General features: G+C 39.7%; 1 protein-coding gene and 1 long non-coding RNA gene across 18 annotated transcripts in view; one reads left to right on the top strand and one right to left on the bottom strand.

Annotated features, from left to right (window-relative positions):
• Nucleotides 1-9,651, top strand: part of ABHD18 (abhydrolase domain containing 18) — a 55,367-nt gene extending 45,716 nt beyond the window's left edge. For all 13 annotated transcript variants that reach the window (XM_070047613.1, XM_070047608.1, XM_070047614.1 and 10 more), the window contains 3 exons: nucleotides 2,204-2,582; nucleotides 3,363-3,525; nucleotides 7,033-9,651. In XM_070047613.1, coding sequence (XP_069903714.1) covers nucleotides 2,204-2,582; nucleotides 3,363-3,525; nucleotides 7,033-7,084 — 594 coding nt within the window. In that variant the 3' untranslated portion in view covers nucleotides 7,085-9,651. The remainder of the gene's footprint in view (nucleotides 1-2,203; nucleotides 2,583-3,362; nucleotides 3,526-7,032) is intronic.
• LOC108178132 (uncharacterized) overlaps nucleotides 5,428-18,863 on the bottom strand; it is a 32,308-nt gene continuing 18,872 nt past the window's right edge. For 2 of the 5 annotated variants that reach the window (XR_011378252.1, XR_011378253.1), the window contains 3 exons: nucleotides 13,263-13,424; nucleotides 12,982-13,058; nucleotides 5,428-12,054 (listed from right to left, as the gene is read on the bottom strand). This is a non-coding gene — a long non-coding RNA (uncharacterized lncRNA). Of the gene's footprint in view, nucleotides 12,055-12,981; nucleotides 13,059-13,262; nucleotides 17,352-18,863 lie in introns of all 5 variants that reach the window. The other 3 variants (XR_007909298.2, XR_007909297.2, XR_007909296.2) reach the window with 3 other exon arrangements.

Genomic DNA, 18,863 nt, shown 5'->3' with positions numbered 1-18,863 from the left:
CACTGCGCCGATCTGAAACCAGGATCACGTGCTTCCTCCTGGTCTCCCATGCGGGTGCAGGGCCCAAGCACTTGGGCCATCCTCCGCTGCACTCCCGGGCCACAGCAGAGAGCTGGACTGGAAGAGGAGCAACTGGGACTAGAACCCGGCACCCATTCGGGATGCCAGCACTGCAGGCGAAGGATTAACCAAGTGAACGGCGCGGCCCCAATCTTTTTTGAATTTTCAAATGCCCAGGGCTGGGCCAGGCAAAACCCAGTAGCCAAGAGCTTCATCCAAGTCTCCCGTGTGGTTGATAAGGATCCAGGGACTTGGACTGGCTTCTGCTGCTTTCCCAGGCCATCAACAGGGAGCTGGATTGGAAGTGGAGCAGCCCATACATGAATTGTTGCCCATATGGAATGCCAGCATGCAGGCTATGACTTAACTTGCTACACCACAACACCAAACCTAGCAATTTGTGTTTCATTTATGTGTATATACTTTATTTTTTCCATTTGTGGTTTTGAACTTTTAAAAATTATTATTCTAGCTCTTAATAAAGTGATTAGGCATTTGTCAGCTAAGTTGTAAATATATTTTTTCAGACTGATTTTGTCCTTTTGACTTTGCTTTTAGTATATAACAAAGTTTATTTTACCTTAATTGTGTTGTATTTATAAGTCTTTAAGCTTAGAATATATTATTCCGATTTTCATAGGCTGTATTTGTAACATTTTTAAAAGATTTATTTTATTTGAAAGGCAAAGTGACAGAGATAGAGAGATCTTCTATGAGCTAGTTCACTACTAAATGACCACAGCAGCCTGGGCTGGGCCAGGCTGAAAACAGGAGCCTGAAACTCCATCTGGGTCTTCCACACATTTGGCAGAGACTCAAGCCTTTGATTCATCACTTGTTGCTTCTCAGACAACATTTGTTTTTAGTTGGATCGGAAGTGGAGGAGCCAGGGCTCAAACTGGCACTCACTCCATTAGGTGATGTGGGTGTTCTAAATGGTATCTCCATTTGCTGTGCCACAATACCTATCTTTCTGATAATTTTTAATTCCTAATTCAACCTGAGAAAGGGATATAGAGTGGCTGGTGTCTTCTAATTTATATTACTGCCAGCATAAACTCGTAAGACTTGCATAATTTCTAAGGTTTAAGGCCGATTGTGGATTTCAAAATTTTGGCAATAAAATCATGGTACATACTAAATGATCCTCCCTACTGTTTAGTAGGAAACATTTAGCAATAAGTTATTAATCCTTTATCTTAGTCCTCAGTTAAATTTTGGTATCTCTGTTCTTTTTAAAAATCATGGTAGGGGCCAGCCCTATGGTATAGTATGCTAAGCCTCTGCCTGTGGTGCCAGCATCCCTTATGGGCACTGGTTCATATCCCAGCTGCTCCTCTTCCAATCCAGATCTCTGCTATGGCCTGGGAAAGCAGTAGAAGATGGCCCCAGTGCTTGGGCCCCTGCACCCACGTGGGAGACCTGGAAGAAATTCCTGCCTCCTGGCATCAAATTGGCTAAGCACTGGCTGTTACAGCCATTTGGGAAGTGAACCAGTGGATGGAAGACCTTTTTCTCTTTATCTCCCTCTCTCTGTCTATAACTGTACCTCTCAAATAAATAAATAAAAGTATTTTTTAAAAATTATGGTAAATAAGCTCTCTGCTGTGGCCTGGGAGGGCAGCGGAGGATGGCCCAAGTGCTTGGGTCCCTGTACCCACATGGGAGAAATAAATTATAGTAAATATATACAACATAAAATATACTATGTTAACCAACCATTTTTAAGTGTATAGAAATATTAAGTGCATTCACATTGTTGTTAAGCATCACTACCACCCATCTCCAGAACTTTTTTATCTTGTGATACTGAATCTGTGTACATTGAATAATAATTCTGTCCTGCCCCTACACCTTGGCAACTATTGTTTTCTTTCCATCTCTATGCATTTGACTATTGTAGGAACCACTTTTAAGTGAATCATACAGTATTTGTCCTTTTTTTTTGTTTGGCTTATTCATGTAACAGTGTTTTCATGTTCATCTATGTTATAACCTTAACCCTTTTTTAAAACTGAAAAATATTCCACTGAATGTTTTTACTATAATTTATCTATTGGTAGACTTTTTTTCACTTTATTTTAACAAGATTGATAATTAAAACCTTATTTTTATATTAAATGTTTTCTTCTCTTTCATTCAGACAGATTCTTTCAAAATGGGACAAGAGTTTGTGAAACGTTTCCCTAGCAGTGCTGACAAGCTAACTAACCTTAATCTGGTTTCCAGAACCTTAAATTTAGATATGACAAATCAAGTTGTGTCCCCAAAACCTGCTGAGTGCCATAATTCTAGTAAAACATCTATCGATGCCACATCAAAAGAACTCTTGGTGCAAGATACCTCTAAGTTGGAGTGCTTCAATCAAGCACTTTCAACCAACAAAAGTAGTTACGCAAGTTGTAATCCTCAATCATCCCACCTACTCAATAAAGAACAAAGAAGAAACAATCTTCAGAAAGAATCTTTAATATTTATGAAAGGAGTCATGGATGAATGTACTCATGTGGCAAATTTCTCAGGTACTGATATTTATATGAAATTGAGAATATTATATGTCAATAGTTACAGAATATTTTAAGGATGCCTGATAAGGTAAATTCATAATTAGATAGATAGATAGATAAAGATTTGTTTGAAAGAGTTACAGAGAGAGGGAGAGACAGACAGAGAGAGCTTCCATCTACTGCTTCACTGCCCAAATGGCCACAAAGGTCAAGACTGGGCCAGGCCAAAACAGGAGCCAGAATGTTCCTCTGGGTCTCCCATGTGGGTGCAGGGGCCCAAGTACTTGGACCATCTTCTGCTGCTTTCCCAGGTGCATTACCAGGGAGCTGGGTTGGAAGTGGAGCAGCTGGGACTTGAACCAGCACCCAAATGGGATGCTAGCACTGCAGGTGGCATCTTAATCTGTACCACAGCACTGGCCCCAATTCATATTTTCCAGGGCATATTTTTTGCTGGCCCCACACTGCATTCTCTAAGATAAGTCAGTTATTTAAATGTATTATATTTTATCCATGAAAACTTAAATCTATGTTAATCATTAAAAAACACATTGGATTTTGTATCTTCTTCAGAATATTTATCTCATTATATTGAGGATAAATATTATGGTAACATGGCATATTATATTTGCTTTTTAACCTAATCAAAAAGTTTTCGTTTGACAAACGTTTTACTGCATTGTGGAGTTTGTTAATATTATTTATATAAAATATATAGTTGTTAATGTTATTTATATAAAATCATAGCACTTTTTAAATGTGTGTATTTTACATTTTAAAAAATCCTATACCTAGTTCCAGTTGACCCAAGCCTCATTATTGTGGTACAAGCCAAAGAAGATGCATATATTCCACGAACAGGAGTTCGAAGTCTACAAGAAATTTGGCCTGGTTGTGAAATCCGATATTTAGATGGGGGTCATATTAGTGCTTATCTTTTTAAACAAGGACTCTTCAGGTAAGATGATTGTCACATGTCTATTTGTTTTATTTTGTTATTTTTAACAATTTTTATTAACATAATATTTGTACATTTTAAATGTGGTATAGCACAATATTTCAGTGTATATACACCATAAACCAATCAAGGTAGGCAACTAGCCTTTCTGTTTCCTTACCTTTTCTTTGTATTTGGAGTCTGCCAGCTCTTCGAGATTTTTTGTTTTTATTTGAGAGGCAGAGAAAGACAGGGAGAGAGTACTCCCATCCACTAGTTGCCTTCTCAGATGCCTGCAAACTGGGGTTTGGGCCAAGGCCAAAGCCAGGAGCTGGGAACTCAATCCAGGTATCCTACTTGAGTGACAGAAACTCTGGTATTTGAGTCTTCACTGCTGCTTCCTAGGGTCTGCACTGGTGGTAAAGTGGAGTCAGAAACCAGACTGAGAATTCAGCTCAGGCACTAGAATGTGGGACCTGGGTGTCTTAACTGCTAGGCTAAAGGCCTGCTTACTTTTTGTTTTTTGTCTCAACAAATATAAAAGATTTAAGATTTATTTATTTGAGAGATAGAGTGACAGAGAGGGAGAGAAAAAGTCTTTCATCTAGTCGTTCACTTCCCAAATGCCCACAATAGCTGGGACTAGGCCAGGCTGAAGCCAAGAGCCTGGAACTGCATCTAAGTCTCCCACATGGATGTTTTTCCAACATGTTTTTCACACTTCAAGTGTGAGCCATAATTTGCTGCCTTCCCAGACACATTAGCAGGAAGCTAGATAGGAAACAGAATAGCTACGACTCTTAACAGGGAAGTGGTACTCTAACATTGGATGTGGGTGTCACAAGTGGCAGTTTAACCCACTGTGTACAATGCCGACCCCCAGGATTAGGTATTTTTGTGTATGTTTAATCTTATTTTCCCTTTGCCTCTCAGAAGTCTCAGAAGTATTTTTTCCTCTTTTCTATTTTATTTTTGTTTTCTTTTTCTTCTAGAAAACTAGGAATGTACCATATCATTAACATGCTTTATTCAGTGGTTCTGCCATTTCAAGGTTTTGTGGGTCTTTTTAGAATTTGAAAGTCAGAGAGCCAGACACACAGAGAAACCTTCCATCTGCTGGTTCACTCCTCAAATGACCACAATGGCCAGGGTTGGTCGGTCTATCTGTCTCTCTCTTTCATCCTCTCTCTTACTCTGCCTTTCAAATAAATAAATAAACTGGAGGGTTGGGGGGTGACTAACAAATCCAGTGGTGAAGTGGGGAAAGCCACTGCCTGTGATGCTGGCATCCAGTATGGGCATCAGTTTGTGTCCTGGCTGTTCCACTTCTGATCCAGTTCCCTGCTAATGGCCTGGAAAAGCAGCGGAAGATGTCCCAGGAGGTTGGGCCCCTGCACCCACATGGGAGATTTGTATGGAGCTCTTGGCTCCAGCGCTGGTCTTTGTGGCCATCTGGGGAGTGAGCCTGCAGATGGAAACTCACTGTCTCTCCCTCACTCTCTCTGTAGCTCTGACTTTCTACATAAATAATTAATTAATCTTTAACAAAAAGAATTTTAGATGACATTGGAATAGAAGAGTTTTTTTTAAATTCAATCTTTTCACTCACTAGATATAAAACAAGCCACTCCTTTATGTCCTCCAATATTTGTGTATTTAAGAGCTGATTATCTGGTGGGCAAACATCTTAGGGCCCTCTCTTCTCTCACCTACATGTAATTAACTATTGGTTGTAAACCTGCCTGCAAAACAAAAATCTCTTACTGTGATGACATCAATATGCAAATGCACAGCTCTAAGTTGATTCATCCCCTTCTCATTTTTGTTTTGATTTACTAGTAACAAATTCTTGAACTGAAGAAATACAAGAATGCTGGAAATCTTTGTTTTTCCAACATGTTGTAAACCATAATCTATTAGCAGGTTATCCGGTTTTCTTTTTTTTTTTTTTTCCAGAATTTGTTTATTTGAAAGGCAGAGGTTAGAGAAAAAAAGAGATCTTCCATCTGCTGAGTCACTCCCCTCATGGCTGTAACAGCCAGGGCTGGGCCAGGCCGAACTGGGGAGCCTGGAACTCCATCACTGTCAACCACATAGGTTACAGGGGCCCAAGCAGTTGGGCCATCTTCTGCCGCTTTCCCCGGGCACATTAGCAGGAAGTGGATGAGAAATGGAGCAGCCTGGACTCGAACCAGCACTCATGGGATGCCTGCATTGTAGGCGGCAACTTAACCCACTGTGCTACAACACTGGCATAGTATCAAATGGAAGAAAGAATTAATAATATCTCAAAGCTACTATTTAAACTGAAAATGTAGGGGCCGGCGCTGTGCTGCAGGATGGCTGAAGCACTGGCATCCCATCTGGGTTCCGGTTTGAGACCTGGCTGCTCCTCTTCCAATCCAGCTCTCTGCTATGGCCTGGGAAAGCAGTAGAAAATGGCCCAAGTCCTTGGGCCCCTGCGCCCGAGTCGGAGACCGGGAGGAGGCTCCCGCTTGTGGCTTCTGATTGGCGCAGCTCTGGCCATTGTGGCCACCTGGGGAGTGAACCAGTGAATGGAAGATTTCTCTCTCTCTCTGCCTCTGCCTCCTGTAACTCTGCCTTTCAAATAAATAAATAAATCTTTTTTTAAAGAAAGAAAAAAGCTATTTTATGGAGGGCTAGAAAAAGTTATCCTTTTCCAGTTGAAATATTAAAATACCTAGGAAGTTAATTTAGGAAACCAGGCTTTTAAGTGCAGTTGCAAGGAATGTATTCTTAGTGAATAAATTTAAAAAAAAAAAAATATATATATATCATAATCTCTGAAAGTAGATTGAATCCCACATTCTGAAAGTTTGCATAATTAATTTTCAATGAAGTGATAAAAAGACCCTAAGTAGAAGCAGTTTTCTTTTTGCTTTATGTTTTAGGCACAAAAAAAGTACTTCAGGAAAAGATGATGCCTCTGCATCTATCAGCACTTAGAAGTACATTAAAAGTTTTCAGTAGTGTTAGGGAATTTATGTAAATCTAAATATCTGCCTCCTTAGGTACCTACCCTTTTCATAGCTGTTTGGTGAGGAGGGCAGGTTGCAAGCCATAGATTATTTTGTAATCTAAGTTTTTAATATTTTTAATATAAATTATGAAATTATATATTTGAACGAAACGGGGGAGAGATAGAACAATAATGAGCTCCCAAGCTCGCATCCACTGGTCACCCCCTAGATGCCCACAATAGCTGCTGCTTCAACAGGACTGAAGCCTTGATCCAGAATTGCAAGCCAAATCTCCCACAAGGGTGTCAGGAAACTAGTTACTTCAGTTGAGCCATCAACTCTGCCTCCTAGGGTTTGCGTTGGCAGGAAATGGGACTCAAGAGCTGGAGCTGGGAATTGAACCCAGGTATACTGACAAAGGATGCAGATGTATTAACCAATAGGATAAATGCTTGCTTTCTACAGATAATTTTGGAAACAACTTAAAGTGTGTTGTCTGTTCCACTTTTTTGCTAATTACTTGTAGTTTTTTCATATTTAATTTTAGACAAGCCATCTATGATGCATTTGAACGCTTCCTTCACAAATATGCTAACTAATTGGATCACTATATGTAACCTGCACAACCATCATGTTTCTCACAAAAGGAATTTTTATCCTATGATGCTGTGAAGAACAAGAAGATAACACTATATATTTGATTTCTGTCAATTTAGTTTTGAATTCATTGTTACAGATGAACTGTAAACTATATTTGAAAATGTTGAAATAATATTTGAATTAAATAACATTGAAGTAATTTGTTATTATTGGTGGGAATCCCATATACTCAATACCTAATTTGTTACAATTTATGAAAACTTTAATTTTAATTGTGAATAATTTATTCATTTATATGCATAGAACCCTTTTGGTTTTTAATAGAATTGTTAAATCAGACCAAGATTGTAATAAGTCAACTTGTACTGTATACTTTTTTTGTACTGTATACTTTTATATGACATTTCAGCTGTTGACTCGATTTGAAAAACATACCTATTTCATTTTTGGAAGCATGATAAATATAAAATCTTGTTTTCAACTTTAATTTTCTGTAATACATATTATAGTTTTGATGTATAAAATCAGTGTTCACTTATTTGGAAAACTCCTGGTTGTTTCATAGCTAAGTGTTTTTAATAATTGAAGTAAGTTTTGAAATGCAGAAAAAATGCATTAGACTTCATTAGACTTTAAAATTTTACCAAAAATTCTATTAGGAAAAATGTCAAGCACATTTCTACTACTTAAAAAGTTTCAATTCATGAAAAATGGAACTAATAGCAGGCTGTTGCATCAGTTAACAGATACTATATAGTATGCTGTAAATGTACTCTTAGGTTTGCTAAGTATCCAACTTTATTTTAGCCCAACTACTTTAACAGCTTTGGCTTTTTAACTTCAGAATTTAATAGCCATATATGAAATTTATTTGACCCATATAAACTTCATTTTACAGAAAAGATTAAAGTTTTCTATGACTACTCACTTTTGAAAATGGGGGATTAAATGGCTAGATTTGGTGCTTTCTTTTTATGTCAAATTTCTCTAGCTGAAAGCTGAAAGTGTTAAAGAAAAAAGTAGAAAATTTTGGGCAGTGTTGTGAAAGTTTGGAGTAAGTGTGTTTAGTTTGTTCGACATCTGCATTGTCTGAATTTTAAAAAAGACATTCTTGTTCTCATAAGGATATTTGAATTAAAATGTGCCTTTTTAGCCTTTTTAAAGATTTTGTCACTCTGATGCCTCTATCATCTTAATTTTCCACAACTCTTTAAATATTATAAATGTGAAGTCATTGATGGCAAACAAATAAATAACTTCTTTAAAGCAGACCAACACAGCACAGCCTTTGAGCTATACAGTTTTACATGTTCAAACCATAAACTTTAAAGATTAAGTAAAACTATTATCAACTAAGTTGTAGTGTTTTTCTTATATGTGTATATAGTGAGGTGATATGATTGAATGCTTTCTGAACAGTGGCTTTGGTAAAATCAACCCTTTATTATTTTTCACCTGAACATATCTTATTAAGCAATAACTACCATGATATGTGAACTTCTATTAAAAAATGAAATTTCAACCTAGTTTTAATTAACTCTTAAGTATAATTCATTTTGCCAAATAAAATATATTTTTAAAAATTTCATCTCCTAACTACATATTTCAGCTTTAATTCAAAGTGCAAAATACCTTTTTTTAGAATTTTTAATCCACTCCCCCAGAATAGTGGCTTAAGTATTCTCCAGTACATGCAACACACACACACACACAAAAAACCACCACCCAAAACACCCCCCCCCACACACACACATACATACACACACATAGTTGCCCTTTGATATCCATGGGGGATTATTTCCCATACCCACCCCCAGACACCAAAATCTGTGGATGCTCAGTTCCCTTAAATAAAACAGTGTTCATTTCTACATTATTCATAATACCTACTACAATGTAAATGCTATGTAAATAGTTGTTGTACCATATTATTTAAGGAATAATGTCAAAAAAGGTCTGTACATGTTCAATACAAATGCATTTCTTTTTTTTGAATATTTTTTATTTGCAGTTGGTTGAGTCTGAGGGTATGGAACCCACTGATGCTGAAAGCCAACTGTATATAAATGGGTCTTCAAAGAAGTGCTCCCTGCCATTTTGAGGATTAGGTACAAAAGATGTTAGAAATTCACTTAGACCAAAGTTACAAGCTAGTAGTCCACAGGCCACTATGGGCCACCATTGTTTTATTTGTCGTACCTAAGGTTGACAGAAATCTTGAATTTGAAGTCTTTAAATTGGGCATGCATTCCCAAGTTTGTCACAGTCCACAGGATTCACCTCTTACTATCAAATAACTTCAGTCTTTCCTACCTAGCCCAGAAGAAACCCAAGTTTGAGATCCCTAATTTAGATCTGTGATACAAGAGGTTTCTGAATTTCATAACTTGCTAATGTAATTATTATTAAATCATTTTAGCATATGCATTTTAGATTGTTTCTTATGAATGTATCTTTTTAATGTGGTGCTTTCTCATAAAGATTATTGAATTAATGTTGTAACTGAAAGTTTAAAAATCATTTCCAAATGTTTTATATTTCACAATAAAAGTTATTTTAAAGTTAATTGGTTTTTTTTTTTCAAGAGATATTACTCTAAATACAGGAAATATGTCATATTTTATTAATGTACCCACATTTGCCCTGGATATGTATATTATTCCCCAAAAAAGGTAAGGCAGAAATAGGTAAAGGAGACTCTAGCAGAATAGTGTCAGTATCTGTATAACAAGAATCAGTTTTCCCCAAAATGAATGAGATCTGAAGAAAACAGATATTCTTAAGTCCACAGCTATGTGAATGTTGCATGACTCAATACTGGATTTTATTACACTTACACTAGTTAATAGAATGAAAACAACTGGACTGGGAATTGGGTCCTGTGTAGAGGTGTCTATAGAAACTGAGTTCATAAAAGGAAGGAAGGATTATGACAGATGAGACAAAGGGAAAAGGTACATTTTGGCCATTTTAGACAAGAAACACCCAAGTCAGAAATAGTCTTTTTTTTTTTCTTTCTTTTCTTATAGGTAGAACCCTATAAACCATGACTGTATAGCACACTTGGAAAACAGTTTAAACTAGAAATTTTGGACTAAAACCCAAAAAGGTTTTTATCAGGACCAAAGGAGCTAATATGCAAACTAACTACATTATGTCAATTAGAAGAAAATGTAAATAATGAAAGTCTATTGTATGTAGATTTCTTCCATTGAGGTAGTACAGTTTCTTCTTTCTTTTTATTTTTTTTATTTGACAGAGTTACAGACAGTGAGAGAGAGACAGAAAGGTCTTCCTTCCGTTGGTTAACTCCCCAAATGGCCGCCAGGGCTGGTGCTGTGCCGATCTGAAGCCAGGAGCCAGGTGCTTCCTCCTGGTTTCCTATGTGGGTGCACAGACCCAAGCACTTGGACCATCCTCTGCTGCCCTCTTGGGCCATAGCAGAGAACTGGACTGGAAGAAGAGCAACTGGGACTAGAACCTGGTGTCCATATGGGTTGCTGGCACCGCAGGCAGAGGATTAACCAAGTGAGCCATGGCACCGGCCCTGAGGTTGTACGGTTTCAATATATTCAGTAACTGGATAATTCTACCAAAAAAAAAAAAAAAAAAAAAAAAAGCAGAGGCTGGCACTGTGGCATGGCAGATAAAAGTTGCCACCTGCAATCCGGGCATACCATATGGGCACCAGTTTGATTCCCAGCTGTTCCACTTCAGATCCAGCTCCCTGATAATGTGCCTGGGAAAGCAGTGAAAGATGGCCCAAGTGCTTGGGCCCCTGCACCACATGGGAGACACAGAAGAAGCACTGGGTTCCCGGCTTCGGAATGGTCCAGCTCCAGCTTTTGCTGCCATTTGGGGAGTGAATCAACAGACAAACACCTCTCTTTCTCTGCCTCTGCCTCTCTTTAACAGCCTTTCAAATAAATAAATCTTAAAAAAAAAAAAAAAAAAAAAGGCCGGCACCGCAGCTCAAGAGGCTAATCCTCCACCTTGCGGCTCCGGCACACCAGGTTCTAGTCCCGGTCGGGGCGCCGGATTCTGGATTCTGTCCCAGTTGCCCCTCTTGGGCCCTGCACCCCATGGGAGACCAGGATAAGTATCTGGCTCCTGCCTTCAGATCAGCGTAGTGCACTGGCCGTGGCAGCCATTGGAGGGTTAACCAACGACAAAGGAAGACCTTTCTCTCTCTCTCACTGTCCACTCTGCCTGTCAAAACAAACAAAAAAAAAGTGGCAGTAGGTGAACAACATCTTCTGGAAGCTTCTTAGAAACTCTGTCATGTTTCATCCCAAAAGGCAGAATCTGCATTTGAGCGAATCTCCTAATGGTTCAAATACACAGGAAATTTCCCAAAGTACCCCTCCAGAGACAATGGTTCTCAAAAGTTAGGCTGCATCAGCTCCATTCACAATAGCTAAGCTATGGAATCAACCCAAATGCCTGTCAACTGAAGACTGGATAAAGAAATTATGGGACAAATACATCATGGAATACTTCATAGTGGTAAAAAAAAAATCGTCATTTGCAATAAAATGGATGAAACTGGAAAACATCATACTTTATGCAATAAGCCAGTCCCTAAAGAATAAATACTATGTTTCCCTGACCTGTTATAACTAATAGAGCACCTATAAAAGGCAAACTATGGAAGTGAAATGGATGGTTTGAGAAGCAATGACTTTGAGCAGCCCTTGTCTCAACTGTTGAACAGTTTTGTATTTCTTTTTCATGCTATTTGTTGAACTCTTAACATAGTTAATCATATGTGTATAAAGTTAATTGAAAATAGATCTTAGTTCTCTGGCGGCTGCGAGTGCCACGTCCCAAGTGCTACGCGGAGGGAGCAGGTGGTGCGGAGGGGCGGGGAGCAGAGCAGCGCCCGGCTGGGCTGCACCGATCGCCTGGCGCCATGGGCTCCTCGCAGAGCGTCAAGATCCCAGGCAGGGGCACGGAAGGCTATCACGTCCTGCGGGTACAAGAGAAAAAAAAGAAAAGAAAAGAAAATAGATCTTAGTAAAAAACAAGAACGGGAATAAGAGAGGGAAGAGGTAGAGAGATGAGAGAGTGGGTAGGAGGGCAGACACAGTGAGAAGAATCACCATGTTTCTAAAGTTGTAATTATGAAATGTTTGAAGTTTGTATTCCTTAAATAAAAGGTTTCTGGCAGGGCAGGGGAGGCTGCATCAGAATCACCTGCAGCTTTTTTTTTTTTTTTAATTTTTTTTTTTTGACTGGCAGAGTTAGACAGTGAGAGAGAGAGAGAGAGAAAGGTCTTCCTTTTCCATTGGCTCACCCCCCAAGTGGCCACCACTGCCGGCGTGTTGCAGCTGGCACGCTGTGCGGATCAGAAGCCAGGAGTCAGGCACCTCCTCCTGGTCTCCCATGCAGGTGCAGGGCCCAAGCACTTGGGCCATCTTTTACTGCTTTCCCAGGCCATAGCAGAGAGCTGGATTGGAAGTGAAGCAGCTGGGGTTCAAACTGGCTCCCATAAGGGATGCTGGCACTGCAGGCAGTGGCTTTACCCACCAAGGCATAGCGCAGCCCTGGGATCTGCACTTTTTAAGAACTACAGCTCTAAAGGGTTCACAAGGCTGGCTGCACATTACAGTCACCTAGGAAGTTCAAACAAACAAACAACAACAAAAAAAAGGAAGCCCAGTCTTCCCCCTGGAGATTTCAGTCTGTTGGCTCTGTGAGGTCATGCTACCGTGCAGCATACAAAGGACTCAAGTGAAGAGGAATAGCTGCTGAAGGAAAGGGCAGAGGATGTGTGTGGGGAAATTAGGCACAGGAGGCAATTCAAAGATGGCGCCTGCAGGGAAATTAGGCACACGTGGCAATTCAAAGATGGTGCCCAAAGGAAGTAAGGTGGGCAGTACCCAAAGTCGCTTACCACCAAAGCTGATTGGCTGCACAGCATCAGGGGAGGTGACGACAACTGATGATGAGTGTACAGACATGTGGCTGGTCCTGTAAAAAGTTGCCCCATAAAATGACCTTTTAAGTAATTGGTTGGTCCTTATGCCCTGCCCCAGTAACCCTGTGGTCTTGTGTTTTAAAATGCTTTGCTACACACGCAGTAAACCAAGTTCTTGCTTGCTTGACTTGACTCCCCGCTGCATCTCACTGTCTCCGGGATTGGGAGGCTGGGGAACGGGCGAGCTGCGCACTTACCTTTCTTCGGACCCAGTCCATCCTCGATAGGGTGGACTAAGACCCTGCAGATGTGAAGTTAAGTGGTATGAAAGTAGTCGAGAGGAGCTGTGTTCCTGTTGCCTCTGGTATTTTGGGCAGGTGTGTAGCAGAGCGTCTAAAATTATGTTCTTATCTCTGTGACTTTGAGCAAGGAAGAAATGTTAACATCTTTGCTTTATTTTCGTCAGCCATAAAATTCTATCTGACCTTGACCTCATGCAGTTTCTTTTTTTTTTCCCCAACAAAGCCTTTTATTTAAGGTACGTGTACAAATTACATAAGTACAACTTTAGGAATAGAGTGATTCCTCCCACCGTTCCTACCCTCCCACCCTACCTCCTCCTTCCTTTCCCAGTCCCATTCTCCATTAAGATTTGTTTTCAATTAATTTTATATGCAGAAGACCAACTCTAGGCTAAGTAAAGATTTCAACAATTTGTACAAACATACATAAATGTTTGAGAACAATTCTCATAATACAACTTATTGGGGACAGAGGTCCTGCATGGGAAGTAATTGCACAATGACTCCTGTTGTTGATTTGACAATTAACACTTGTATGTACGACATCAGTAATCCCCCAAGGCTCTTGACAAGAGCTGCCATGGCTATGGGAACCTTTTGAATCCACAATCTCCCTCAGTATTTATAGAAGGCCATAAGCAAAGTGGAAGTTCTCTCCTCCCTTCAGAGAAAAGTACATCCTTCTTTGATGGCCACTTCTTACCACTGGGGTCTTACAGGGATCCTTCATGTAGAACATTTTTTTGCCATAGTGTCTTGGCTTTCCATGCCTGAAATGCTGTCATGGGCTTTTCAGCCAGACCAGAATGCTTTAAGGGCTGATTCTGAGGAGAGTGCTATTTAAAGCAATTGTCATTCTATGAGTCTGCTTTGTGGACTGCTTCCCATGCTGGAGCATTCCTTTTTAATTCTATCTATTATTACCAGACATTTGATCTTATTTATATGATCCCTTTAACACTTAATCCTATCTATATGATCATTTTAACACAATATGATCACTTTAATACTTAAGATGGCCATTTGGATTTTCTCTTCTGAAAATGCTTATGTAATGATGGAAAAGTGAAGGCATTTTCTTTGGAAATCTTTGCTTTTATTCCCAGAGCAGTTGCTCCTGAGAATGTTCCATTCATCTCAGTCACCCAAGCAGATGCCTTTATTAATATATGCTTTGGGAACTCCAAGACCTTGGATCTAATTCCTTTGCCCTATGGATGACATCTGACTTTCAGTCTTTATACTCAAGCAAAAGACAGTACCTTGACCTTGCTCTAATTACCAAACTCCATGGTAAACCCACAGCAACAATTCTTTCACTGAGTCAACTCCCAAAGTTGCAGCTCCTCTATGAAATGCCAATTGGCTAGCTGACACACATGTAGGGATAACATGGAGAGCAGTTTTATGTTCTGCTTGAAAATATAAATGTATACATTTATTATTTTACTGGATTATTTCTAGATGTCATTTTATATCCATGTTATCATAGATTGTAATGTGGGAGAGAGTAAATTGGCAATTGGGGAGGTATATTTGAAAGCCATTTTGAATAAGATAATTTACCTGAAAATAAATATTTACTGTTACTTGCATAATACCATGAGTATTCTTAATTTCTATTTTAGGGCTTGTGTCTTTCATGTTCTCTCTGTATCTCCAAAGTAGAAGATTTAGGGAATGGTCGGAATTTTGGTCTGTGTCCTGACACCTGCCAGGTCTTTAGACTTTCATATCAGAAAGTAAGTGATTTTCCCTTCTGGACCAAATTCCAGACACCAGACAGGGAAAAGATTGACCAAATGTACATTTCTTTTAAGTGTAATTTTAGAATGGAGAACTGCAACATGAAAGTTCTGGACATTTCCAGAGGATGGAGACCACAATTGTTATCAGATTGCCAACTGAAACTTGGAAACTCAGAGCCAGGTACCAGACAGAATTATACACATTGTATTTAAGTTGTCTACTCATAAACTAATGAGTTTATTTAATCACTTTAAAATATTTACTGAGTACTAGAGACAAAGAATGCAAGGTGTTTAAACAAGTTGCCAAGGACTAGACCAGTTCTCTTTGACTTGATTTATGTAGCAAATTCTAACTTCACTGTATACATAGCTTTTCCCACTTTATTGAGACATAATTCACATAATATGCAGTTCATTCATTTAAAGTATATTACATTTTCCTTAAAATTTTGGTAAATTGTAGATAACAACCTTTTTTCATTTTAAGTGGTTTTTTTTTTTTTTTTTTTTTTTTTTTTTTTTGACAGGCAGAGTGGACAGTGAGAGAGAGAGACAGAGAGAGAAAGGTCTTCCTTTTGCCGTTGGTTCACCCTCCAATGGCCGCCGCTGCAGCCGGCGCACCGCGCTGATCCTGGCAGGAGCCAGGAGCCAGGTGCTTTTCCTGGTCTCCCATGGGGTGCAGGGCCCAAGCACCTGGGCCATCCTCCACTGCACTCCCTGGCCATAGCAGAGAGCTGGCCTGGAAGAGGGGCAACCGGGACAGAATCCGGCGCCCCAACCGGGACTAGAACCCGGTGTGCCGGCGCCGCAAGGTGGAGGATTAGCCTATTGAGCCACGGCGCCGGCTCATTTTAAGTGTTGAATTCAGCATCATTAATTATACTCACAGTGTTATTCAATGATCACTACTCCCAGCTTTGCCCTGGCAGGCCTGGCTGTTGCAGGCATTTACAGGGTGAACCAGCAGATGGAAGTGTGCAAGCCCTCTTGTGTACCTGCCGTTTCTCTCTCTCATACACAAACTCACTATGCTCTGATAATACAGAGTATAACTCTTCTAAAGTGTACATGTAACATTTCCAAAAATGATAGTAGGGCACAAAGGAAAATCTGTGTTTCATAAAATGGATATATTACACACAACACTCACTTATCACATACAATAAAACCAGAATTTAAAATAAAACCAATTACTACAAAGCTATAGGAATTAACACAGTGTGGTAGTGACAAAAAGACTGACATACAGACCAATGAACTAGAATAAAGAGGTCAGAAGCATGGTCAAATGACTTGCCACAAGGGTGCTAAGACCATTTAGTGGGAGAAAGGACAGTCTTGACAACAAATGGTGCTAGGGATGAAGTTGAACCCATTCTTTACACTGTATACAAAATTATCCCAAAATGGATCAAAGATAGAAATGTAAGCTAAAACTACAAAGATCTTAGAAGAGAACATAGGGCAAAAGCTCTCTGGTATTGTTTTTGGCAATGACTTTTTGGATAGGACACCAAAAGCATAGGCAGCAAAAGAAAATTAAACGTCATTAAATTTAAAATGAGTATGTAAAAAGACACAATGAAGAATGAAATGGCAACCCACAGAAAGAAAATATTAGCAAATAATACATGTGATAAAGGATTAAAATCCAAAATATATAAAGACATTAACAACTCTCACACACACACAAAATGACAATTTTAAAATGAGCACAGGACTTGAACAAAACATTCCCCCCAAGAAAAATTTACAAAGAGCCACTAAGTACATGAAAAGATGTTTAAAATCACTTATCACTACAGAAGTGCACATCAAAATCACTAGATGCTACTTCTCACAGTAGAAGATGGACATTAACCCAAACATGGAAAACAAGTATTGGTCAGGATATGGAGAAATTAGAACCCTTGTGCACTGTTGGTGGGAATGTAAGTGACACAGTCACTGATGTATGGTAGTTCCTCAAAAAATTAAGTGTCGGCTGGTGCCACGGCTCACTAGGCTAATCCTCCGCCTTGCGGCGTCAGCACACTGGGTTCTAGTTCCAGTCGGGGCGTCAGATTCTGTCCCGGTTGCCCCTCTTCCAGGCCAGCTCTCTGCTGTGGCCAGAGAGTGCAGTGGAGGATGGCCCAAGTGCTTGGGCCCTACACCCCATGGGAGACCAGGAGAAGCACCTGGCTCCTGCCATCGGATCAGTGCGGTGCGCCGGCCGCAGCGGCCATTGGAGGGTGAACCAATGGCAAAGGAAGACCTTTCTCTTTGTTTCTCTCTCTCTCACTGTCCACTCTGCCTGTCAAAAAAAAAAAAAAAAATTAAGTGCCATATGATCCAGGCATATGCCCAAAATAATTGAAAACAGAGACTCAAATAGGTATATATACACCCGTGGTATTTATGCACTTAACAACATTATTCACAGTAGCCAAAAGGGGAAGCAATGCAAATGTCTAACAGATGAACGGATAAAATATTGTGCAGATACAAAATGGAATATTATTCAGCCTTATAAACGAATGAAATTCTGACACCTGTTTCAACATGGACAAACTTTGAGGACATTGCACGAAATAAGCCAGACACAAAAGGTTAATACTGTATGATTCTTCTCACGTGAGGACCCGAGATCACTCAAATCCTTAGAGACAGAGTAGAATGCTGGTTATCAGAGCTGGGAGGAATGGGGAATAGGAAATTACTGATTGATGGATGTGGATTTTAATTGAGAAGACAAAATTTCTGGAGATGGATGGTCACAATGGTTGCCTAGTAATGTGAATATACTTAATACTACTAATCATATACTTAAAAATGGTTAAACTGGTTTAGGCACACATTCCCAGGGACTTACCCCTAAGGGTGAAGCTAAAAACTTGCCATGGGACTCCAAAGCCCATTAGGCTGGGTGGTACTAATCCCATCTTATTTGATAAAGTGATCATATTAAGTGTGGAACTGATCATATAGATAGGATTAAGTGTCAAAGAGATCACATAAATAAGACCAAGTGTCTGGTAATAACAATAGATACAACTGAAAAGGAGAGAAAGCTCCAACATGGGAAGCAGTCCACGCAGCAGACTCGCAGACTGACAAATGTCCTAAACAGCACTCTGACCTCAGAATCAGCCCTAACGCATTTGGATCTGGCTGAAAATCTCATGAGAGCATTTCAGGCATGGAAAGCCAAGACACTGGCAAAAACTGTTCTGCATGAAGGATCTCTGTGAGTGAGATCCCAGTGGATTAGGGGCCATCAAAGAAGGAGGTACTTTTCTCTGAAGGGAGGAGAGAACTTCCATTTTGCTTAAGGCCCTGTCTAAACACCTGTGGAGTTTGTGGACTCAGAAGGCTTCCTTAGCCTTGGTAGCTCATGTCAAGAGCCTCAGGTGATCACTAAATGTCATAAATAAGAGTGTCAATTGTTAAATCAACAACAGGAGTCACTGTGCACTTATTCCCCATGGAGGACCTCTGTCCTTAATGAGGAGTCTGTGAGAATTAATGGTAAAACTTGTCTTCAAACTGTGCTTTATACTTTGTGTGTCTGTGTGGGTGCAAACTGTTGAAATCTTTACTTAGTATAGAGTTGGTCTTCTGTATATAAAGTCAATTAAGAATGAAACTTAATGAAGAATGGGATGGGAGAGGGAGTAGGTGCAATGGGAGTGGGTGTGGGAGGGTGGGAATGGGGGGAGGAACCACTATATTCCTAAAAGTTGTACATATGAAATGTGTATTCATTAAATAGAAGCCTTCTGGCCGGCGCCACGGCTCACTAGACTAATCCTCCGCCTTGCAGCGC

This window comes from Oryctolagus cuniculus, chromosome 8 (genome assembly GCF_964237555.1).
Source record: "Oryctolagus cuniculus chromosome 8, mOryCun1.1, whole genome shotgun sequence".
In the NCBI taxonomy this organism is placed as follows: domain Eukaryota; kingdom Metazoa; phylum Chordata; class Mammalia; order Lagomorpha; family Leporidae; genus Oryctolagus; species Oryctolagus cuniculus.
This window is presented reverse-complemented; position numbering and strand designations above follow the sequence as displayed.